The following is a 25617-nucleotide window of genomic DNA, read 5'->3' on the forward strand; positions in this document are numbered from 1 at the left end:
AAAAAGCCCCCCCCCCCCCCCCCCCCCCCCCGCAGCAGTTGAAATGTTGTTGGTTTAAAGGCTGGTGGATAGAGAACACTAACAGGCAGTCTTTCTACCCTCTAGTTTCTGCATTTGAAATACACACACACACACACATCCCCACAACCAGGAACAAATTGGTAATGGTTCTGAGCATAGTAGGGTAGTAAGCCAGAGATACTTCAGAATCACCTGTGGGGGTTCCAATACATACTCCCAGGCCCTCATCTCCATTGACTCCAATTCAGAGGGTTTGAGAAAAGCTCCATGCATAAATATCTTCAAAAAGCTCCCCAGATGATTCTGAGACTCACCCCAGGTTAAGAAGTGCTGGCCTAAGAGAAGCCATAAGGCTTCACGGAGGGGGTAAGTCTGTGTGTGTGAGAGAGACAGTTATAAGCATTCCTTAGGGAAATGAAGCAGTTGTTCATGGAATCCTGTTATTTGATTTGTACACTTTGGTTTTATTTTTTTTCCCTAAAGTACCCTTTATCTTTCATAAAGCACCCACCACCCGTCACCAGGGCAAGAGGTAATAGCAGTGCAAATCTACTAAGATCTATTATTATATTATATTTCATCAGAGGAAAACCCACTAAAAAGAGGGTGGGTGCCAGGTTTTGATAATTGAGAGAGATGGTTAAAGTCTTTCTTCAGTTTGTACTCATTACCAAAGTGCCAAAAAGGAAATTCTGAACTGGGGAGAACAAATGCTTAGAGTCAAACATTTTAAATCTTCAAAGCCCAAACCAGGGTCTGTAAGCAATTAAAGTTCTGGGACATTAATATTTTTTGACCCTGCGGAAAGGGGCAATCAAATTCCAATCACGTCTCAAAAACATCTGGACAAATTTGAGCAAATGATTTTTCAGCCTTCCATATATTTCTTTAAATTACGCTGTCAACGGGACAAACCGCGTCCTGGAGCACTAAATAAATGAGCGCCGATGTTTGGGCCGCGCCTGCGAGAGAAACGTGCGGGCGCACGCAGCACCACCCACTGCAGGCCTGAGCCGGCCATAAAACATCAACAATATGACACCGAAGCCAAAGACAGGAGTAAATCAAATAAATAGAAAACCCACTCTAAAAGTTCAAATGAGCTCGAGGCCTAAATTTAGCCAGAGATTTACTATTTTCCCCTCTGGAGTTGTAGTAAATTTTACAAGTCTGTGGAAGATGACAAACAGCAATGTTGGAAACGGAGTAATTAGAGCTGTGGGTAGAGATGGGTACACGTGGGTGACATACAGACACCCTGAGCGAGCACACGTGGCTGTGTGGATATGATAGGCAGAGAGATGTGAAACCCAGGCAGAAATATACACCTGAGATCCAGGGAAGAGCTGGAACAGGGACCCAACCAGAAAAGGTCTGCCTGACATCCCCAGGGTTCTAGAAGAGAAGTGTAAAAAGCCTGGATTCAGATTAATAAAGCCATTTTCCCCAGACGTGGAAAGAGAGACGAGGACTGAGACAATCCTATAGCCCATCAACTTTGTCCTCCACCCCTTCAGAAGGGGTGAGGAGAGCTGGGATGGCTTCCAAGCCAGCACGCCACAGTCTGCAAATGCTACTTCTATACAACCCACTTGAGCCCTTTTTCTGCTCCACAAAGGAAGGTCTGCACTATGGCTCCCCAGGGCTACCTCCCAAGCCAGGTGGACCAATAGGGTGGGAGTCAGGGATAAGGGCCGAGGGTCTGGGACACTCACTTGGTAGCCAGCAGCATATTCTTTCGGGAGTGCAAGTCACTGGGGTCCGTGTGCTGCCGGTTCAGATACTCAGAGACAGCTTTGGCGGGAAACTCTGTTTCGCAAATGTACCCAAAATCCCGAGCTAAGTGAACAGCTTCTCCTGAAAAGACAACAGTGGAGGTAAGAATCAGCACCCTGTCCCTAACATCCCAGGGCAGGAAAACTCCCTAGTCAATTCTGTTTGTATTTCCAGAGGAGGCCAGCTACTTACTGGAGGCAAAAGCAAAGCTGAGACAGATGCCCCAAATAAAAATAATTCTTAAGTTGTAATTCAAGTTGATGGGACAAACTTTGCTCCTGCTGCTCTTTCAAGCCTCTCCCTGGGCCAAGTCCAAATTAAACAACCCCTGAAGAGTGGAGTCTCCCATACCCTATTTGCTTTGTCTTCAGGAAAAAGTGGGCCAATAAATTCAAGAGACACCTTGCAATTGAACCTAGACATTTGGCTGGATATTTGAGTCAGGTTTCTTTCTTCTCATTAAAGCATCCATTATACCTGCTTTAAATAAAATTTAAAAGTCACCATCATCTTCCTGTAATTGTTTTAGAGAAAAAATACTTCTTATTAATAACTAATATATAAACAAATCCATGTTTGTATATGTCCACATATAAATAATATATGTACAATGTACATGGAAAGAGTATTTGTATCCAGCAATGAAATAATTATTTTTGTCATCACTTTTACTGCTAGATGGGTTTTGGGTTTCTTCCCTTCAGAGTTTTTTGTCATCATCTTGCTACTTAAGGACTTTCTACTGCATAGAGATGACACAGCAGCTATAGCAAACCAGGGCATATAAGGTATTACCCAGCTTATGTGGAAGCCTTCTGAATAAAGCATTATTACCCTTTAAAGGACAGCCTTAGGGGGTTGATGGAAGATCCCAAACATGAAAAAGGTATGTTGAATTATCCCATAGCTACATTATTTTTAAGGAGCATGACTTATTTTTAATCATCATTATAATAATAACAACTAAAGATTTCAGGCACGGTGCTTACATGAATTCGTAAAACCCAAAACTGCCAACCAAGTATTAGAATTTCAGTGGCTTTCTAGTTTCCTACCTTTGCCACCAAAATCCCTGTCTTGGGCCAAGATTACCTTGACTGCTTTTCAAAATGAGGACTGTGATATTAGCAATTCCCTGAAGGGCAAAATGTGAAACCCCCAGGCTGAGAATCAACTGCTAATAAGTGTGGTCTGAAAATTCAGTGACTGTTGCCTCTGGAGAGTAAGTTTGGGTCAAGCAACTTTGGCTTGAAGATGGCAAAGTGCAAGGCATATAACTGTTATGATGTTATGGTTGCTGTGTTAATATTCTAAGATCCCCTCCTCCAAAAACCAACTCCCTAATAGAGTGTCAAAATATTGCATCCATTAAAATGGAAAGAAAAATAAGACCTATAAGCTAGACTCTAGAGACAATTCTATGTCTTTCTCCATTAGGACCATCTGGCTGTATTTCCTATGCCTTCCCCATCCCACAAATTCAACTGCAGATCCTTTTGTTTCTGTGTAGATGAACTTAGTTACTGTAAATATCATCTCTAAACCCAAACCGATAAGCAAATTAGAAGATGCATATTACCATTATGACCCTTCAATTTACAACTGATGAATCTACATTAAAGATCATACCTCTCTTCCACGTTTCTTAACTACACCTCACCAAATTTTGCTAGGCATCATTGGTCTCATTAAGCTATCAATATTTTAATAACAGTAAGTCCCAGGTAATCAGCAGGAAATTGGGCCCTGGGAGTGACCTGAGTTTTAAAATAGCCATTAGGGGTCATGAATACAAAGCGTTTTTTAGTACTGACAATTCAAGAGGTAAAATCTGGGAAGGAGAAGGGGTATAGAATGGATTGTTGCTTACAAAGTTACTCTTGCAAGAGGGTGTTTCAGAGACTGCGACCCACACGTGGCATCAGAGGTGACCCCTGCCCTTGTTTGGAGGCTGGACCTGAGCACTCTTCAGAGCTTAGGGACCCTCCTACACGTCCCTTGGCCTCTCTACAACTGATGGCTCCCTCTAAGTAAAAGGACCTTTGAACTTCTCTCAAGCAGCCGCTTGACATCCAACTCATAAGGGCACAACAATTGCAATGATTTCCAGTTAATCATGAAATGTATAAAATGTCAGCCTCCAGCTGACACTTAAGCTCAGCCACTTCATGAAATGGCCACACGTCTTGCTTACCTTCCACCAGGGAGGTGAGTAACGTGACATTTGCTGCTTTGCGCCTGCCCGCGGGTAAATTCAAACCGATTTTTTCTAGCCTTTCTCGCAAAGATCTCCCCCCATTTTTCGATTTGGCTCTGAAATTGCAAGAATTAACATTCTGATTAACCTCAGAGTGTTCCTGAAACAAAGTTTAGATTTAGCAATCTAAAGCCCAGTGGAGCTTGAAGAGGTTTTAACTTGAGGTTAGCACATTTTCCCCTTCCTTTTGGTTATTTGCTGATAGTTTGCTGAGGTTTGCTTAATTTCTGCAATACAGAGCATTAAAATGAAAAAAAAAAAAAAAGAGAGAGTCTTTTTTTTAATCTCCTGAGGAAAAAAGGATACCAGATGGGAATAATTACGGTGTAGGTTGTGGGTCCAGAGAAGGTAGAAGTTGCACATGCAGGCACATATACGTTCCCTCCTTGTCATGGAGCCAGTGAGGTGAGCAGAAACTGGGCAAGCACCACCTTGATGGAAAGAGGAAAAGAGCCAAGTGGCTCAGAGAGGAGAAGGCACTTGCTGAAACAGGTGGGCTTTGCAAGGAAGAGGTCGAGAGTTGCTATATAACAGAGTTGTGTTAGAACGAGAGGAAAGACTGAAATACAAAACTGATGGTGATGATAATCATAATGATAAAACTAACACTTTTGAGAGTTTAACTATGTGATAAGCATTTTATATTGATTATCTCCCTTAATCTTAAAGCAAGTTTTATACACACATGCTCAATGCTCAGAGGGTAATTGAAAACTTTCATACTCTGTGGCTTGCTTGAAAACTCAATCAAAGTAGGGCCAAGCAAGAGCATTCAAAATGAGAAAGTTCCTGGGTCGCACCCTTAATTTCTCCCATGGCTCTCCCTGTCTGTGCTAAGGTCTGGGCAAAAATGCAAGGAAAAATAAATAAATCAGTTACTATGACCTTTCTTGCTGTACTATTTATTCAGCCACTTTTAGAAAACAAAGTGGGTTAACTTGAAAAGTTCTGTCTCATACAAAGTCACCTTCATATCAGAGACACAGCAAAAGGGTTCAGGTGTTGGCAGGGACTATGGGAAAGGACTACCTTCTCTGCTTCCACGAGGAATCAGTCTACGGGTTGAAATGTTGGGGAGCATCTGAATGGCCCGAAGCGATAACTATTAATACTTCCAAAGTAGCAGTATTGCTATTTTTGGTGGTGGTATTAAAGTAAGGAAATCATGAATCTAGAAAAGAGGTTTTCCGACTGTGGGGCACAATGCATTAGCGGGTCTTGAGACCACTTTAGCCAGTAGCCAACAGAATTTTAAACAGATAAAAAAAAAAGTGGAAAATTATCAGAGTACATTCAAGGTATGAATGGAGCTGCTAAATGAAACTTGTTTTAGACAGGTGCGCGCGCGCGTGCGTGTTTGTGTAGATTCTGGGTCGCGCTCTTAGGCTAGAGAATGCCCTCGAGGTGTCCGGGGGAGGTCGGAGAGAGCCACGCTCCAGGCCCGGGTGCGGAGAAGCGGAAGGTTCCCAGGTCCGCAAAAATCTGCGAACTCGAGACTGCGCGTGCGCGACGCGAGCCCGCTGGGGTGGGTCCGAGGGCGGCGGCGTTTGCGCGGGAGGCCCCGAGCACGTGGCGGCCCAGGCACTCCGCAAGCTCAGCTCCGGGGACAGCGCTCCGGCCGCCCGGTCGCTAGGCAACCGCGTCGGACTTCAAGTTGGTTTTCGTTTGAGCCTTCTTCCCCCACCCAATAAAAAAAATGGTTTGTGGGGGAGTTTACCTTCTGAGGACGCCGCCGAGGAGAGACGCATTGAGACATTCGGGGGGCGAGAGCCGTCTCTGAACTTCTCCCACAGTGACTTTGTACTTTGAAGTTGAACTGAGCAGAGATAAACGTCCGGGGACCGAGCAAAACACCTCGCCGGTGTTTACTGACATGCCTCCCAGGAAGCCATCTTTATTCATCATTAGAGAAGTCACAGATTTGGGAGGAACCGGAACTAAAGAGAGAGAGAGAAAAAAAAAAAAAAATGCCATAAAGGTGACCGGGTTTCGATCCTGGTGACTGGTTGATAGAATGTGTCATTGCATGAGACCACAGGATAGGCGCCAAGTGGAAGCTGGGGGAGGAAGTGTTTGTTCCAGTGAGAGTGCGGTGCGTTCAGAGCACTGTGAGAAAACAGATGGAAAAGCCATCACTCTGGAAACTTACCCCATGTGTGTAGACATAAGAATGTCGCTTGCCACAGCCCCGCTCATTACACAGATCAAGAAAGCATGCATTCCAGAGCTTAGATTGTGCTGCGAAATCAGGCAGATCCTATTCCATCACATGCTAGCTGTGTAACCTTGGACACCTCACGGAACCTCTCTGAATCTGTTTCCTCATTTGTCTCTCTAAGATAATAATGCCTATGTCATTTGGTGATGAAGTCTGAAGATGATTATTACCGTTCAATGATATAAAATGGTAATACCAAAGGTCTTTATGGGACTCCCCCTTCTCTAATTTTGGACCAAAATCTATGGTCATCACCAGAGAGAATCAGGAGGGTGGGCACCATCAGATGTTATGCCCAAGAACAGACAGGCAATACCACTGAGTGGGAGAGTTAGACCCCAAAGAGCTGCTGCTCTTTTTAAAGTAAGCCACATTCTCTCCTACGTAACAAAAACAGATTGATTTAGAAATGAACCCAAATGCTCATCTCCAGTGAAAGCAATTCCAGTGACATGAATTTTGTTTACAAATTAAAGCACCGGCTGGTGATCGTTTGGAGCAGTTATGATTTACAACAGGTGCCCTGATCAATCAACCAATCACTCTAATTCACATGAGCAGCGGTCTTGCCTTGCCCCAGTTGTTTCACTTTGGCAAGTAATTGATAACAAACCGCACTCAAGGTATGTTTTATGCAGAAGTTAATAAGAGTTGACAGCTGGTTGCCACTGCTACCCTGGTGCTTTCAGCCTCTCCAGCCTGTATTTCTGTTTAATTGTGTTTCAGTGTCAACTGCAAGTCAGGAAGAGGTTGGGCTCAGTGGAACCAGAAGTCTGGAGTGAGATGCAACAGTCAACCTCACAGATCCCTTGCAATTTTGTCCCCTGGACTTACACACTGCTCAAGCCAGTTTTTTCCTCCCATAGGTTCTAGAGGCCACTGGGCAGGTGATTTTTCCTTACTTGCCTTATACCTTAGTTTCTTACATTAGTATATGAAGCCCCCAATCTTCACAGTATTTGTTGGTCACCAGCCCAGGAAATTTATTGAAATGTACATCTGGATTGAAAAAAGAGGTTTGTACCCCTACCTCTTTGATAAAGACTGTCTCACCCTATAATCCTGATGAGGGAACGAAACACTTTTTTTTTTTTTTTACCATCTGGGGCCTAGAACCCTATATGTCAGACAAGATGCATAATCTCCCTTGTACTGAACAGATTAACCAACACCTAGTATTTTTGTAACAGTTTATCTGCCACAGATTGCAGCATTCAAACCTCCACAATTGTTTGGAGACTCCTAAAAGGCACGTAGGCCCTAAATCTTTTATTTTCTATGAATTGCATTTGGCCCTTTACAAATACCTTGTGGAAAAGAGCTTTTCTAGGGGAATGGATGGGGCAAAGAAAGTACTCTCTTTTGCTACTTATTGGTAGATATTTTAGGACCTCTGGTTCTGCCCATGGAGCCCAAGACTTTGTCCCAGGTGGATGAATGATGTTAGGTAACATGGTGGATCTTCTGCACTGTCATGGGGGGGGGGGGGGCACAGAGGGGACTTCTTTCTGATTCTCCTCATTCTCATAGTGAAGTTGCTTCTCATTTGAGAATGAACCAGTGAAAAGTTGAAGTATGAGTATTAATCAGACTTGAGCAAAATGTGGAGTTAAAGTCGCTTAATAGATGGATGACTGGGGTGGGAACACCCTGACATTTAATTCTCCTACACAATATCCACATCTATATTAATTGATCTTATTCTTCACAGCAGTCCTGATTTTCATATTTCAGACTCATATTCAAAGCTCTAAACAAATAACTTATGATCATGGGAACTGACATTAGTAAACTTGGAAAAACTTATCCCCAATATAGTCCTTCGTAGTTTTAATATGATGTTAACTATAGAAATCGTATAAAAATCTCATCTTTGATTCTTAGCAACCTTTTTATTTTAAAATTCTATTTAGGAAGAATATATTAACCACAGAAAAACCCACCAAGCTGAAAATACTGAATTCAATTCCTGCTTCCTACACTGGGTAACCTAATCTTTCCTAAGGACTGGAATTTTGCCTGCATCTCAAGTCCCAGATGCCAAATCTTTTGAAAAGCCAGACCTTTAGAGACACTTTATAACCTGCCCTCTAATTTCACTATTGTTAATTGCCTGATTTACCTGACAAGAGCTGTTTCCTTTGGGGAATGTATATTGCTCCCTCCCTTGGGCTGTACCTCTCTGCATATATATTATCATCTAAATACTCCCAATCCAGTCAGCTTCTGTCAGCACACCGCTGTCTTGGGGGAGAGTGTACATTTCCATTTTCTAATTTAAGTATCACAATCATGTTTCCACCCTCTATCCTCTTATCCTCAGCTTCTAAACCTCTCTCCTCCCCTGGCCTAGTGTTGATCCCCTAGACTAGACCCTACACATTTCTTCCAACTTTCTTTTAGGTTCATAGCTTTGTTATCATTCACTCTCCCACCTCACTCTCACACCTGCTTAGTTCAGCTGATTAACCCCATATTTTATTCTCTTTGTCTCTTCCCTTCTGCTTTACTTCAGCTTATCAATAAACCCAGAGAGCAACAGGGCCCGGTTGATTTGTTAGTAATTATGAGCACACTGTTCCTGTTCACGGAACCCAGAGATGACCGAGATAGGTTTAAAGCGACAGCAGGAAATGGTAAGGAAATGGAGCATAGCAAAACTCAGCATGAAGCTTTCAGTTCTTTATATGTTTACAATTTTCTGTGCATACATTAAAAGTGTTTTTTTTTTTTTTTTTTTTCTCTTCAGTTCTCAGTTGGATAGCACAGCCAACTTCTGGATATAACACCCACAGTACTCACTCCCCTCCCTTTTTCTCTGCATTATGTTGAAAAGAAGAAAAAAGGTTTAAAAACATATTTATTTCATTTCAGTGGCTCGAGTTTTATTTAAGAGAGAGGAAGGAAAGTGATTAGACAAAATATTATTCACTAGTGAACTGTATGGAGCTAAAATGTTAATAGGATGGCTCTTAATCTCTACTCTTTAAACTTAAGTGTGAAATCATAGCTTGATCTGCTGGTGGGGAGAAGGTAAAAAATGAACTTATAGATTTAAGCAGTTAAGTCTCTCTGAAAGGAACTCTGATTTAAATATGCAAACTACATTGGGAAACAACCAAGAGGTTCAGCATTGATTCAGAGTGGCCCCAAAAGTGAAATAATTACTTTTCACCAGCAGAGTACCCTCTCCTTACTTTACATCATTTCTCATCTACTTGAAGGTTAAATTGTATTCCACATGAATATCACATGTATAAATATGAGCACTGAGATTGTGGAAAGAAAAAAAAATTCCCACAAAGAAAGTTGGAATATAAAAAAACTGCAAACATCCAGTATTGGCATCCTTTAGGGGCAGAGTCTGAAAAGCTGGAAACTGAGTTGTGTCTTATCACTTATGTGGTGTGCAACACCTTGAGAATGTCATTTGTCTTCTCTCAATTTCTGTGGGGTGGGGGGTGAAGAGTGTCTAACCTTTCCAGCTTTGAAATTCTATGAACTATGATCACTCCCTGGGTGGCTGGAATGTATCTCAGGATCTCTAGCTGATAAATAGCTATTGGGATCCAAGTCAGCACTGGAAATGCTCTTCCTTTGAGAGGAAACTCATTCCTTTCAGAGGCTCTGATAGACCCTCAGTGCTTTTTACCTTCTAAGTCAGAAGGAAGAATCCCTACAGAACCATTATAATTGAAATTTGGCAATTTCTTTATTTCCTCCCAGAAGAAAATCCACACCAACCAAAGTGTTTATGTGGGGAAGGGGCCAGAACTAATGGGGGGAAAAAAGTGGGAGAGAGCGGAGGTTGAACTGAAACTAACCAAACAGGATATCCCTAAGACCAACGAAAATGCCCCACAGTCACAACATTTGAACTTTGGACTCCAGCCACGCTAGTCTTTCCAAGAAATCCCAGCATATTTTCTGCCGTCTAAGGTGTCAAACATTGCATATTGGCTTCTGAGTGCACCAAAAACTTTTTCTTAAAGCCTAATTGATCCTTTTATTAGTTAGGCTATATGATGGTGGCAGTGATCATTCTTACTAGCTGAGCACACCCCCTGCACCCTCCCAGATTCCTAACCTTAATGGAACTGAGAGTTAAGAATGATTTTTTAATGTCTTGTTGGATTTTTAGACTGTTAATGTACCGAATCCTTCTCATTATTACTTTATTGATTGCTCATTGACCAGCCTCCTTCAAATCGTATTAACCACCCTCTGCCAGTTTAGATTAGGAGAGTTTAAAAAGCACCTTTCATTACTCCACTCACTCCTGCCATGGAGTTGAGACTAGGCAGCTTAATGGGAGCTCTAATGGGGCAGCTAAGAGGAGAGGGGCCACGGTCCCTGCCGATTGCATTAATAGCTCAAAGGGGGCCAATACAGAAAATTAGCCGTAAACGAGCTCCAGAGATCTTCAAATGAAAGAGCCATTTATCACGCTGGCTACCTTCACTCCACTCGTTTGCTCTCTCTACTGGGAACAACTCATTTCCTCTTAACTAAATTACTTCAGAAATGTCAGCTAAGCCTAGATAGCAAACATAACAAGAGAGGGAGCTTATAATCTATGGGGTGATATCAACATGGGTGAAAAATTAGACTGGTTAAATTTGAGGAGGGGGCTTTAGAGATATAGAGACATAGAGATAGAGACATATCTTTTTTATGCCCAAGTCGTCTGGCTTTATAAGCACAGAGGTAGAGACACCCAAGGCCAGACCACTTTCTAGCCTTTTATTAATGAGGTAGAATTTTAAAAAATCTGTCTGAAAGCCAATTAGAAAATACATAAAGTAACTGAGTCCCCTGCCAGTTGTTAAAACTGAGCATATTTTTTAAAGAAAACTTTCTCACCTCTTTTACAAAATTAATCTCTTGGAGACATCCTTCATGGGGGGGAGTAGACAAAGATGGGAGACTAGAGGGCAGGGAAGAGACTAACGAACCCATAACTTTATTTTCAGTGGTTCATAGTGAGTCAGAAAAATAAATAGACCATTATTCCTATTTTGCTGATGGCTTTCTGAATAAAAGGCATGATATTAGGATCTTTTCTTGATGTAATAAAGCAAACATCTAAATATTAAATAATGAAACTGACCTAACATTTTCTATTCAGACCATACCCCTTGAATCAATTAAAGTGGACTGGAGTGCTACTTAGATGTTTCAAGCTGTACAATTTTTCAAAATGCTTTTGGAGAAATAAAAAGTACTCCAGTGTTTCCAAAAACAGAACCATCAACTTTAGTCAATATTCTCCTTTTCTTATTCCTAGAGATAACCTTATATATAAATATTCACATTTTGCTGACAAACATATACAAGCCCTGAAACCAAATCATCACACATCTAAGAATATTTTCAGCTCTGTTTTGCCAAGCAAGCTAAATTCCAAATATTTTTACTGGCCTGGTTATTAATAACATTTCTGATTGGTCATCTGTTGGGCATGTCTCACTGCCAGGCCAAATGATGTTGCTAGGATACGGAACCCTGAGCTAAATGGTTCGAGCTTTCGATGAAAAGGGAGGAGGAACTAAAACAAAACCAAACAAAAGCCAATGGAGAAGCTCCTCCCCGACCCCACCGCAATCAACCAGCAATTAACCAAAAAAGAAGACCCAAGAGGAAATGGTGAAAGTGAGCTTGTCAGCATGGAAGCCCCCAGCCTGGATATCCTAGCAAACTCCAAACCTGGCATTAAAAACCGAAACAATATTATCTAAAGAAGTGAGGGAGAGATGTTTGAGCGACACTTAAAAGAAATAGTTTTGCCTCAAACCTTACTATTCTTCAGTCTATTCATTCCCACACCAAATGGCATCATTTCAAGTACTGCTTCCCAACTGTTAATGCTACTCTTTCTGTTTTTGTAAAAGAAGAAAATTTGGAATACCTCACCCTGCTTGGAATCTTTATTCCACCGCCCTCCTACTATCCCAATTGACTCTGGATGGATTACTTTCCAGAGCATTTTTTTCTTTTAATTGTTTTTGTGAATGTCAAGTGGCTCAAGTGAATCATAAATGACTGAAGCTGGGGATTGTTGACAACAAACATGAGGACAGGTTTTCTTCAGCATCAATAAGAAAGGGTTACAGTAGTGAAAACTGTATCTTCAAATGCCAGTTCCTGTGATAATTAAAGATTGCACTGTTTGCACATTCAAGCTCCTAAATATGTGCCATGTGAGTGACATTCAGGCCTTTCAGCAGCCACACTAATCGCCAGACATTCTCTCAGTGACTGTCAGAGAAGAGTAAAAAAATTAAGCAGCTGCAATATGCCCGAAATGAGTTATTGTAATTACATTTAATTAGTTTAATTAGTTAATTATTTTGCTTACAGCTGTACAAGAGACTGCAAACATTTGTTAATATCACATGCCCTTTAACAGTATGGGGTGATTCCACAGTCACACTAAATCATGAATGCATATGTAGGAAGATTTAGAAATGTGCATAGGCTGTCTCAGCTTCTCAGGATGCGCATATTTAGCAACACATTTGGCACAATTAAAAAAAATAATAAAAGAAACCACTCATAAAACATAGAGAACTGGGAACAAAATTACCACCAAAAAATCGAATACGAAAACAACGGAAGAAGGAGCTGTCTCTCAATGACACAGGGTTTAGCTCAGCAAACTCCAGTTATCAATAAAATAATTATAGCACATTTTTGAAACCAGTGTCTTCCAGCCAGTTGCACACGTGGTGATAGTTCAATTATTTAAGATATATCTAGAATGTACCATGAAACAAAAGGCCATAGTTGCTGTCCTTCTGTCTCTCTAACCCGGGTTTCTGTCTATGGTTTTCACTCTCCCTTGCCCCATTTCCTTTTTTTCCAATATGCCCTTTTACCTAGTCTGACAGCCATTGTCCTATGATGCTAAACAAACATTCTAACCCGGGTTTCTGTCTATGGTTTTCACTCTCCCTTGCCCCATTTCCTTTTTTCCAATATGCCCTTTTACCTAGTCTGACAGCCATTGTCCTATGATGCTAAACAAACATTTGGTCTTATAAAATAATGAATTCCTCTAAAGTGAAAATGCATCATAAAGATATTAATGCACAGGAAAACTTTGCTTACTTTTGGGGGAAATAATCCATACCTTTTTTAATGACAGACTGGTCCAATAGATTCATGCCGCTGTTATTGGCATCTTCAACTGACTGTGAATATAAAAACATCACTATTCAAATTGACTGGATATTAAAGAATTGCACACATAAATCATGTCATTCCAAACTGGAGTTTCTGTTATTTCCATTTATATTAATTCATGAAGGGAGGTTTTATTATTATCATTATTACCTCCAAATAGACATAGAAATGAAATTTACCAAAATTATAAATTCTTCCAGTGGAAGAAGAGAAAAAAGAAAATGGTGAGAGACTTCTAGGGTACAATATTGGCTTAGTTATCATGTAAAACATGGATATTTCATAGACGTATAAACCTTTATATTATATGCTCCTATGAATTGTGAAGATTTGGCAACAGCCAAAATACTTTTACCAATACTAGTAAGAGCGGTATCTGTTTTTCATTCTATCCCAGTGCATCTTAACCCCAGAGCCATTTTACAAATACATAATAGTTTATATTATGGGATTTTAATTAAAGTCTGAGCAATTTGGAATGGAATGCAAACAGCAACACATAGGAACATGTTTGCAAGCCTCCAGGACCGCACACCCACTGCAGTCCATACGTGTTCCTGTGAGCTATGAGCTTGTTGCTGCACAAAGACAATCCCTCGCAGGAGCGGGCACAATTTACTCCCCCTCCCAACTCTGCTGATGCTACCTCCCAGCAAGGAGCACACCTGTTTGGAAGGCAGTAACTACAGACACACTGACATACACAAAGACCTGGATCCTCCCACTCAGCATCTAGGTAATCTCAAGGAACATTCATCTTCTGTGCCACAATTTCATCCAGAGAAAGTCTCAACCCTGAGCACTGGCAGCATGTCTGAGGGGGAATAGCTGTTGGAGTGAGTTTCTTACTGTCAAGATGCCCATGAATGGGGCTCTGGCAGAGCATCTAGGGCATCCAAAAGCAGTGGATTCCCTCCCTCCCCAAACCCCTACTTCCAATAAAAATAAATGCTAGGTCATTCTGAAATGTACAATTGGTTTCCTTGACTCTTACAAAGCTAAGTTTGGACCAATGTGTCACCTGCTCTATAGAGACATGAAAAGCACAGGGCTTGAGAGTGAGGTGGTGTTTTCACAACACCTCCCACCCACTCACGTTGCATCCCCAGACAGGGTGTGTGTTCATCACAAGAAAAAGACCGTCTATCCCAAACAAGCAGCACTTTAGAAATGAGATGATCTAATCATGGAGGGACATGTTAATTTGTTTTTTTTTTTTTTTTTTCCTTAAGTAACCCACCTGGTATTTTTTTTTGTGCTTGAAGTATAGCCATAGGTTTTTTTGAGATGATCTAATCATGGAGGGACATGTTAATTTTTTTTTTTTTTTTTTTTCATTTTTAATAGTCATTCTTCTGTTCTCAGAAAGGTGAGGAAAATTGTTATTCTCCATAAGAACTGTTTTCCGTGTTGCAACATGCCGTGTTCATCTTAAGAAACAGTAAAACGCCGTTTAAAAAAATACTTCATGTAACTTATTCAGAACTCCTCAGGGGGCCCGCCACGCACACACACGTGCGCACGTACACCCGATTCACGCCTTTCTATGCTCGCATGTCTACAGTGGCAATGTGTTCACACGGGACAGAAATATTCACCTGTGTCTGTGGGCAGACAGACCCCGCTCACACGGGCCTGGACCGGTGAGCCACCACACCTCACCCTCACGTTGGTACGTAAGTATGTATCTACGCCTCATCAGCGACGTGGGGTAGTTGTGGTAGTTAATGAGAAGGCTCTTGTCTGATTTTCTATCTAATTACGGCCGCCTGCTGGGTTTTTGTACAGGATATTCACGCAGCATGCTGGCGCTTAATCGTCACAGGGAGGATCGTAAAGATTTAATTAGGACTGCATGCGGAAGCGCAAAAAAACAACTCAGACTCGTAATTACTAGACTTCTTTAGTTAAAAGTGATACCAGGGGTTGCTTTAAGACACTCGGGTGTGTTTGAGTGTGTGTGTTTGTGCGTGTGTGTGTTTGGCGGGGCTTGACTTAACATCCTTGTATGTTTATACTCATGGGTGGTAGAGGTGATGGGAGGTTAGAAAGCAAAGATGGGAAGGAGAGGTGTGCATGGCAACAAAACAAATCCCAAACCAGGTGTCATCTCACGCCCTTCTTCTGTCTTTGCATAGCTCTTTTTCTGAGTTTTTAACACTGCATCTCCCAACCCACATAGAACGAGTGAAATGTAGCATACCCAGAACCCAAACAGCGATTTGCTAGTTTAATAGCCCCTGTGAGTAAATTGAAATAGAAATTGACAGGGTTTTATAGTTTCATTTAAAAAAAATATTAGAAGCATTTGGTTAATTAGCTCTCCTCCTCTTCTCTCACGGTCGGGGCGGTGGCCCTGCGTGTGTGTGTCTGGGTCGCACAACAACTCCCCAGTCCTTGACCCAAGACCAGGCAGCGCCCTTGGGGTCTGTCTGGTCTGTGCCTGGGGGGATTCGGAACACACACCAGGCCCTTGAGATCGAACAAGTGACTTGGAGGTCCAGGCCGAAGCACTCTCCCGTCCCTTTTAAAGACTATGGTAGCAGCCCACCCATTCCGTAGCTGTACTGAAACGTTGCAACCCCGACCACCTTGTGTAACCTTAGCCCTTGAGCTCCAGATTCCTAACTCGGAAGTGGATCCTTCCGGATAGAGCAGCTGAGTCGCAGTCTCTGGATTCGGGGGACGGGGGGGGGGGGGTTGTCCTAAGTACACCACTTCCCCGTCTTTGTTACTTGCTACCTCACCCTGGCCTCAGGAGGCCTGTCATCTTAGCGGGGACAGGGACCGTTCCTGCCCCTGTTGCTTCCCTCCTGGGACAGACGCGGGGTGCATCCCCCACGACACCTTGCACTGAAGTCATCCCCCACGACCCTCGCCAGAAGGTCCCGCGGGCCTCCCCACTTCGCCAGGCCACTGGCTGGGATGAAGCTGGGGGAGGAACAGGGCGGGGTGGGGCGGGGAACCTGCGGGGGTCCCGGACTGCTCCTTCTCTCCTCTGGGCTCTCTCCACCTCTGTGGTCTATATTCCCCACCGCAGCAACTGGGCGGCAGTGCTCTGTTCACACAAACACGGTAAATCCTTTCCGATGCTTTGACAAGGGTGTTCTCCCACATGTACACTGACTTGGTCTTGTTTTTCTCTCACCCGTTGCATTTTGCCAAACACTTGAAAACTCTCACAATTCTGTCTTTAAAAAAAATCTGAAACCAAGAAAATCTTCTCCCTCTTTTGGGGGAAGAATTCCTGGGTTCGGTTGCCTGAGTTACTGGCCTGCAGGGTGGTGGTGACACAGCCGGTGTCAGCATCACCAACGGTAATAGTGATGAGTTGATACACTTTCATTATCCAGCACTTTGAACCATACTCAGAAAGGTTAATTTAAAAACTTTTCCCTCCGAGATGCGTATTACCCCAATTCATTAAAAAAAACAAATATTTTCTTTCTTCTATGGTATTCCAAAAGGAGCAATATCTCCAAATAGGGGCAGTCAAGCTCAGTTAAATCAACAAAACCATCACTCTTGTTACTATAGGTAAATCCAGCCACAAATCAGGTGATTCTGTCTTTTTGGAAAACAAATAACTGGTTTTAAAAAAAACAAAACAGTAAACCATCATAAATCACACACAGCATTTCATGCTATCACCACATTCAAATAACTGGTTTAAAAAAAAAACAAAACAGTAAACCATCATAAATCACACACAGCATTTCATGCTATCACCACATTTTAACTGTTTAAAAATATTTTTTTTCCAGCAAGGTAAAGAAGAATGACTCATGCACCCTTTTCTCTTTCCCAATTTCATTTTCCTTTGCTTCAGAGGTATGCCTAAGATGATGCATAATATATACAACTATGCTAATGAGACCAAAGAGTCAATTAAATATCTTTCAATCATATTTATCTTTTTAATAGACTATTTAAATTAAGGTAAAATAGGAGAACTGCTCAGAATCGCCCAGACAGTTTTTAGGAGGAATCTCTTTGATGTTTCTTTGTTTGGTTTAACCAAATATTCTCAACCAAATCAGACTTCATTGTGTAGGTTGCAGATGGGATAGTGGGTGGGTAGGAGGAGTGTTTTGAGACTTTTGTTTTAAGAAATAAACAGGTGTTGCCTCTTCAACTGGGATAGTGGCATTGGGGAGAGAAGAATGTTAATGGAGGGGGAAGACTGGAGAGGGAATTGGAGAATATTGCTCCACAATTATTTAATGGGCCAAAAACTGAAAGAATATCCAATATGGTCTCTGTCCTCATGGACTCCCAAACCGCATTCTGGTTTTCTGGGTCTCTTTCCCATAAATATTCCATTTCTCGAGAGGTGACTCTAGAACTCTATTTTGGAAAAGGTCTCTGCGGCTTACGGGACATTCAAAGCAAAACCTGGCTTAGATGAACATAGTGCACATCTTTCTTCCAATGTTCATTACCATGCTTAGCAAAATCTTTGCAAATTCAGGAGGAACCTCTGGAGCATCCAGAGGCTCCTGCACCTTCATGCTGGAGTCCTACCCTTTAGGCAACCAGGTCTTTACCTACCAAATCAGAGGGACAGGCCCACTATGGGGTGTGCATGCTAGTGTGGCAGGGCGAGTGAGGGGGTATGAAGCTTGCTCACACAAAGCACTAAAGAAAATGCAGGAGTCGGGTAGCCGAGGCAAGACAAAAACACCAGCCTTGATTCCCATGATGGTAAACTATCAAACCACATACATATTTTTCTCCTTCATGATTTAATTTCTAATGGTCTGGCCTTTACATTTGGATCTCCAGAAATTGCCACTACAGAGCCATATATACATATACCCATAAACAGTTAGATATGTTCTGTCCAGCTAGTCCTGTTCTAAAGATGCGAACAACCTCCCCCAAAGGAGGCAGAGCTGCCCCCTTTCTGCCCCTCCCCCTCCCGGGGCACTCCTTATTTATTGTCTTTTTTGTTTGTTTGTGATTACCTGGACGTCTTCCATGCCGGGATGGCCGAGGCCATGCAGAGAGAGGCTGTCACCCATTCCCGCATCCAGGCCGTGGTGCGCCGAATGCAGCAGCACGTCCGGCCGGCGGACCGAGTGGTAGTCCCTCCGGGGATCAAGGCCCGAGAGCTGGGGCAAGGCGGCCCGAGGCTGGGGCAGGAGAGAGCCGGCTTCCGAACCCACTTCTTGCCGCTGTCGTTGTCCCCAGGGGTGCTGCTGGGGCTGGTGCAGTGGGTTCAGGGAGTAGGGGTCGTTGACGTGGGAGTAGGGGTCCTGGCTCTGGTGGTAGGGGAGCGGCTGGTAGGGGGGCGGGAAGTAGGGCGGCTGGAAGTCTGACGACGGGGTGTGGGACAGCGGCGGGGCGCTCGAGTAGGGTCCTTGGGACACCGAGCCCAGCTGGGAGAGCCGTGAGCTGTGGCTCGGGACGCCATCGTGCCGGTCCTGGGAGCGGAGATAGATAGAGAGAGAGACAGAGAGACAGAGAGAGATAGAGACAGAGAGGAAGAAAGCAAAACAAAACAAAACAAAACAAAAAAATATACGAGCGACAAATGGAGAAGTCCGATTTTTGTACGCTCTTCCCGGGACAGGGGAAGAAGCAAGAGTCTGAAACTTAGACCCCCAAGTTGAATCAGTGGGCCACATGATTTCAGCAATTCCAAACGCGAGGCTTTGGGGAGAAAATGGGGGGGGGTTTACCCACTTAGCTAACATCTGAGCCTTCTTTTGGGAGTGCAAAGCAGGAGAAATGGGAGCGGGTCAAGAAACTGTATGGAGGAGGATTCTAAATGCCTTAATTAAAAATGTAGGAGTCTTCATTATGGTAGCGGGTCAAGAAACTGTATGGAGGAGGATTCTAAATGCCTTAATTAAAAATGTAGGAGTCTTCATTATGGTATTTGCTCTTCTGGGTGTTCTAAACTATTTTTTTTTCGAACTCTTCCAGAGGTCCAAAGCACAACAAATAAAACTTCAAAGTATGTGCTGTGCTGCTCCTCCTGCTTAAAAACCAACTTCTGCTTTTACTAGCGATGCAGCCAGCTGATCAGGAGCTTCCCATTCAATCTGATAATTCCAGGAGCTCCGGGAATCTGCCTGATCTGAGTTCGCAGTCACCCCTCCCTCCCCGAGAGGAATTAATAACTTAAATAGTGTTTGATTAAACAGCTCTCATTCGAAATCATCTCCTAAGCCCATGTTAAATTGAGTTATGGTTCTCAGGAGTTATTCCTAAGTTTGTTGGTGGTGTTGTTGTAACATCCGATGCTATTATACTCTAGGGTGTAAAAATGAAGCACTTAAAGTTGGGAAGGAGAGAAAAAAGCCCAGACAACTTGTTCTTAAGTCTTATCTGGAGTGTAAGCTAAGTGAAAGGAGAAGGGGGAGGTGTGCGGGGGAGGCAGGGGACTTTAAGTTTCTCTCTCTCTGTAAAAATGCCATGGTAAAGTCCTCACAATTCTTTTTGCAGAAATAGTCACCCAAATTTCCAAACTGCAATGGCAAATAAAAAGTTTTTCTGTTCGGCCTCCCCCCTCCCAGCTGACTCATGGAGCTCAGACGGAGAACACACAATGCAGAGAGAAGCAGCTGCAGCCTCGTCCAATTATGGTGCTAAATTACCAAGCCAAAGGCGCTCAAAGGAAGACAGAGAGAGCCAGAGAGTGTGAGACACACACACACAGAGACGCAGAGACAGAGAGACAGTGAGAGGAGGGAGCATGCAATTCTGGTACAACGTGAATCCAAACTCACCATGGATGAATAGGTGTGGACTAACATCTGGAAAAAAAAGCCTGGTTACTGCTCAAAATCAAACAATGATTAAAAAAAAAAAAAATCAAGGAGTCCAGCAGAGAAGCGAGCTGGGCACAGGAGACGAGCTTGAGGTGTTTCCAGGACAAGCCATCAAAAAAAAAAAAAAAAAAAAAAAAAAAAAAAAAAAAAAAAAAAAAAAAACCCCCCCCCCCCCCACAAAGATTGGCGATGCCTGTCACACACAGACAGAACTGTTCATCTGTCTCTTGCTGTCTTTTTGGCCTCTTTTCTTCTGCCGTTCTTTGGGGCTCCAGATGCAGTCCTCTTCCACCCGAAGCTGGGCTCAGACTGCTCGGGCGCCCCTTCCTCCCTCTGCTTGCCTACACCGCCTCATAATAATTGATATTCATGACTATTAATATTACACGAGTACTTTAAAGGGAGAATGGAGGACAAATGGAGCGTGAAGCAGCAGCGAGCTCAGAGCTCCCCTACTATTGTAAATGACGTTCATTCAGTGGAGAATTACTAGATGTAATCAGACGAGGGGGCTGGCAAAGGCAGACTGGGGAAAAAGTTTAGCAGGAAAGAGGCAGAACTTCAATTAACTGAGCCGGGGACACGCGTAAAGCAGCCCCTGCTCCTTTGGACAAGGCTGTGAGGGAGAACGGCTCTGGGGGCTTGTATAGAACGTAGGTGTCTCCTTGTACCTGGACAGAGACTTTCGTAATGGGGAGAATTGATCGCCCTGGGTGCTTTGTGTGCAGATTACAAAACAAAGTGAAAAGGCATTGCTCATCATTTGGAGGGGAGAGAAAAGTAAACCAGTGGGCTCAGTTGCTCAGAGTGACATTCCCAGACTTTTACTGGAGTGTGGAAGATTATGCTCATTTATTATAGGACGGAAACACGATGGGGGCTTTCCAGCCCTTGTTCGGCCTTTTCCTCTTTAGTGCTCACACAGTCTGCAATTTTTTACTCGATTTAAAATATACGCAATCAATCTTCAAGTACACTAAACTTATCCTTTCCAGGCAAAGCCAGGGGCAACAGAAAACCTTTTTGGATGTTTCAGGAACCCGTTCAACTGGCCTGACTGCCATTTCTGTTAAAGTTCAACCTTAGTCCAGACTTAAATAGGCTCCTTCCACCGCGCTGCGGGTTCTCCTGGTTTTTTTTTTTTTTTTTTTTTTTTTTTTTTGAGCAGAAAATTTAGACAGACAGGCATATCTGTAATGTTCTCTCTCGCACCCTCTCTCCCTCCCCCCTTTCTCCTCTCTCTCCCCCATCCTGCACTTCACTCCTCCCTCTTCCTCTTTCCCTCCCTTTTTCTTCTCTCCCTCCCCCCTTTTCCATGTAGCCAGTTTACTTTTCATAATCAAAGAACGAGTGTTACTCTGAACACTTTTGAGTACCCACTGAAGTCCCTCTACGTATACTGCGAGCGGTTTACACCGTGGCCCCATTCCCGCCAATGTCATGCCCACTTTGGACGCTCCTGTTCTTTCAGGCAGTTCCAGCGTCTTCGACGTTACCATTATTCTGCCTGTTAAGGAGAGAAAAGGAGGCAGAACCGAAACAAACGCCACCAGGCGCGGAGGCGCGGCTCTTGGGTACAGTCAATAAGCAGCCACAAAGAGGAAAGGGAAACCCCAAGTATCATTTCGCAGAAAGACGAATCTCTGTCTCACATCCCAGAATTAGGGTTCAGGGATGGCCAGAACCTGGGGACCCGGCGCGGGCTCTGGCCGCTGCCCGCGGGGCGCTCGTCGGGGCCACAGTCTGCTTGTAGGAAGGAGGACGGGGCTGGCCGCTTCTGTAAGTGGCTCGTTCTCAAGGTCCGCAAGGCGACCGTCTGCCGGGCTTCCAGGAGTCCCGGCGGAACGCGGCGGGCTCGCGCTTCTTTCCCGGCCCTTTGCGGAGCCTGTGCGCGTCCCGCCGCCACCGCTGGGGCCGAGCGAGCGCTGCCCGTTGCCGCCGCCCGCGCGGTGCGTCCGTCTCTTCCTCTTGTCGCCAACTTTTCCTCCTGCCGGTCTCCGGGGCCCGGCTCGCCCGCCTCGGTCTTCTCCCCTTCCTAACTCCGCTGTCGCTTCCCTTCGGCCCTTCTCCAAGCTTTTCTTTCTTCCCTCCCTCGACGTCTCCTCGGAGCCTTTGCTTGCTCCCTTCCCTGGCACTAAACGGAGTCTCCCACGCGAGGTCCCTCCGTCCCCTGCCCGTCCCGCCTGGCGCCCCGCGCCCCGCCCGAACTCCCGCCCGGCCCGCGAGCAGCGGAGCCGCCCGGCCGCCGCCTCATTTCTCGCCCGAGACCGAAAAGGGCCGCGGCGAACGCGCTCCGGGCCCCGCGAAGGCTGCAGGCGCCCGCCCGGGTGTGCGCGACTTCTCCAGCCCGGGCAGAGTCGCGCCAGCCTCGGCGCTAGAGAACCGCGCGCCCTGAGCACAGCCGGAAAACTTCGTTACAAACGCCCAGACACCGGGCGGCTGCGATCTCCGTTTGCACGCACCGACCCTCAAAGAAGCAAAGCGCAAGAGAAAACGATCGATCGTCTGCTACGGCTCCTTACGTGGTGCTCGATCCGTATGTCCGTCCATCTATCCACCTCCCTCTCCAATTTTCTTTCTTCTACTTGGATCCGTTTGTTATCGATTTCAGATATTTTATTAAAAATAAAAACCCAAAGCCCGAATCTGTTATAAACGAGGCTTGAAAACCCAATTCTCTCCCACACTCAAAACGAGGAGAGCCCCTGCCTTTATCAGAATCTCTATTTTCTCTGACCGTCTGCCCACATTCAGTAGCACCACGTTCCCCACCAGAGCCTAAAAGGGTGGGGGTGGGGTGGGGGGAAGGAAGACAGAAACAAAAAGAAAAAGGAAAAAAACCTCTTAAATTAAAGTTGCCCGATTTCGACCTTAAAGTCCTTTTTCAGAATGGCGAAGTCTCTCCCCAAGACAGCTTTCCTAAAAGTTAAAGAAAGCTGAGAAAACCGACCGGAAATCTACCAGTAAATAGCTTAAAAAAATATATCAGTTGGGGTGTCAATAAGCTCAAATTCTCTATCTGCAAAGCTCTAAGATGCATCTGGGGGTGTCGACTCACCTCATAGATATCTTCGTACTTGACATTCTCCACGAGCTTCCAGAGCATGATGGCAGCCTGGTCTCTAGGAGGTGAGTGCATTCATGTGAGGAGCAGATGTCTGGCTTCTCAGGACTCCGCTGTCTGTAATGATCCATCTATAATTGGAAATGGGGGATACACACCAAATCCGACGCTCCTCTCCCATCGCAACTTATATCTGTTGTCTCAAACAATAGGCTGGAGAAGTAAGCCTCAGCAAAGGGAAAAACATTATTGCACACACAGGAGTTAGATGCAACCCACAGACATATATATTATAAAAATCATAAACATGTATTTACACCCAGACATCCACATTTAGTTACATAAGCACCCCTGGGTCACACAAAGTCTACAGACTCTAAACGTGCATTTAAAAGAGAGAGAGTTGCTCAGGGCGATTAATATAAATATATACATTAAAAAACCTCTATATTGAAAATGAATAATTGTAGTCACTAACTAAAGTCTTTACAATTTGTAAAGGGGCCATCAGTCCCCTATTTTCTATGTAGGCTTTAAAAGGGGGGCCATTACTGAGATTTTCTAACACAAAAGCGATTATTCATGTGTGTTCAGGAGAAGGGTGTTTTGAAAGCTGAATTTGGGAATTTTAAGGGATCTCTCTGTGTTGATGGCTGCACTTCTTTTTTTTTTTTTAAACTTTATCTCTGTCACTGTGGAACAAAAAAGCTAGCCACCATGATGACCATTTCTAATATTTTCTGGTCATTTCGTTAAACACATTTGGAAATTTAAATACCATATGAACACCTCAGTCTGTACTGCTTATTGTTTTAGGGGTTGTTTGTGTGTGTGTGTTTTCAACCGATTTCCATGTGCCATTCCTCTGAGTTGGAGTCTCCAGTTTATGAAGTTTTTAAAGATGTTGGAAGCAACACACATACACATACACAATGTTAATTTTGAGCCTTCTTTGCAAAGGCATAGAACATTTTATATTTACATCTGTTGTCTGTAACTTGTAAGTGGTTTTAATCATGGAGAGTCAAGAAATGATCATCTGAATCTGAGAAAGTTTAAGTCGAATATTCTTCAAGGAAACAGTGAAAAATATTTTAGGGTGTGCCGGATTTATTTTTTAGTGTATATTTTCTTATACGTGACTTGTATAGTTTTTTTTTTTTAAGAAAAAAACATAAACAACAAGAACAAAGTTATCCAAACCTGGAAATGGGGTGCTCTTTAAGGCAGAGGGTTTCTGAAATTCATCACGAAAGGATTCTCACTTGTTCTCCCTTTTTCCACCCCCTCTATTTTCCTACTTAGGGTGTTAAAGGCTCCCCAAAGCCGGAATGGAAGCCCCACAGGAGGATATTTGCCTCTGGGGTAGAAAAAAATGGTAGGAGGGAATGGGGAGGGACGGGGCAATTTGGGGTGGAGGTTATTAAACCTGATAAGAATAAATGTGCAAAGAGCGATTGTCTAAATCTGTTACTGCTGCGCGCTGCCCTGTGCGAGGCTCCGAGGCTTCGGACAACCGCGGTGGATACCGATTCCGTAAAAAGCCAAGGAGACGCGTCATATAGTGCAGAATGAACAATTCCTCAGATTTTTAATTTAAATTTTAAAGATAAGTCAGATAAAAGAATCAAATAAGGTGTTTAAGAAGAAATTTCAGAAATAAACCCTTTCCTCCTTCCAGTTCTAATTTTTATTTTTGCCTCTCCCTTCCTCCTTCCTTTCTCCCCTCCATCCTGTTATCCTTCCCACCTTCCTTCCTTCCTCTTTCTTTCTCTTTCTCTCTTTCTTTCATTCTTTTGTTTTTCTTTCTTTCTTTCTCTCTCCCTCCCTTTCCTTCCTTCCTTTTTTTCTTTCCCTCCGTCCCTTCCTCCTTCCCTTCTTTCTCTCTCCTCTCAACACCTATTCACGGATTCTCTTTCTCTCTCTTTCCTTCTTTCCTTCCTTCCTCCCTTCTCTTTCATCTTCTTCCTTCTTTCCTTTCCTCTCTCTCTCCTTCCCTCCCTCCTTCCTTTCTTCCTTTCTTTCCTTTTTTAAAAATATTAACACCTTAAACCATACAGAATCTCTACAGGTTTTCCACTAGGAGCATCAGCAAAGATTTTTCTCTTTGCCCCCAGAGCTAGGAGATGGGAAAGCATTCTTCCTAATCTTATTGTGTGGAGGGTCTTGGAAAGGGTTCCATACTCTGCCTTCTAGAACTAAAATCAGTCCCTGATCAATACTTTGAAAGACATATATCATATACTTGTAAGTTCAGATTCTCCAGACACAGATTTATTAATGGGAATAATTGTCTTTTCCCTTTCAAATAAATAAC

The 25617-nt window shown here is 43.6% G+C and overlaps 1 protein-coding gene across 2 annotated transcripts in view; it reads right to left on the reverse strand.

Annotated features, from left to right (window-relative positions):
- The window catches only part of TFAP2B (transcription factor AP-2 beta (activating enhancer binding protein 2 beta)), a 29423-nt gene extending 5835 nt beyond the window's left edge, over positions 1–23588 (reverse strand). The window contains exons 1-7 of one of the 2 annotated variants that reach the window (XM_008573627.1): positions 23295–23311; positions 20195–20221; positions 18425–18883; positions 13405–13465; positions 5772–5991; positions 3992–4110; positions 1737–1878 (exon numbers count right to left, since the gene is read on the reverse strand). In XM_008573627.1, the coding sequence (XP_008571849.1) occupies positions 1737–1878; positions 3992–4110; positions 5772–5991; positions 13405–13465; positions 18425–18883; positions 20195–20221 (1028 nt within the window). In that variant the 5' untranslated portion in view covers positions 23295–23311. Of the gene's footprint in view, positions 1–1736; positions 1879–3991; positions 4111–5771; positions 5992–13404; positions 13466–18424; positions 18884–20194; positions 20222–23294 lie in introns of both variants that reach the window. The other variant, XM_008573626.1, reaches the window with a different exon arrangement.
- Positions 23589–25617: the final 2029 nt, after the last annotated feature.

This window comes from Galeopterus variegatus, unplaced genomic scaffold (assembly GCF_000696425.1).
Source record: "Galeopterus variegatus unplaced genomic scaffold, G_variegatus-3.0.2 Scaffold943, whole genome shotgun sequence".
NCBI lineage: Eukaryota > Metazoa > Chordata > Mammalia > Dermoptera > Cynocephalidae > Galeopterus > Galeopterus variegatus.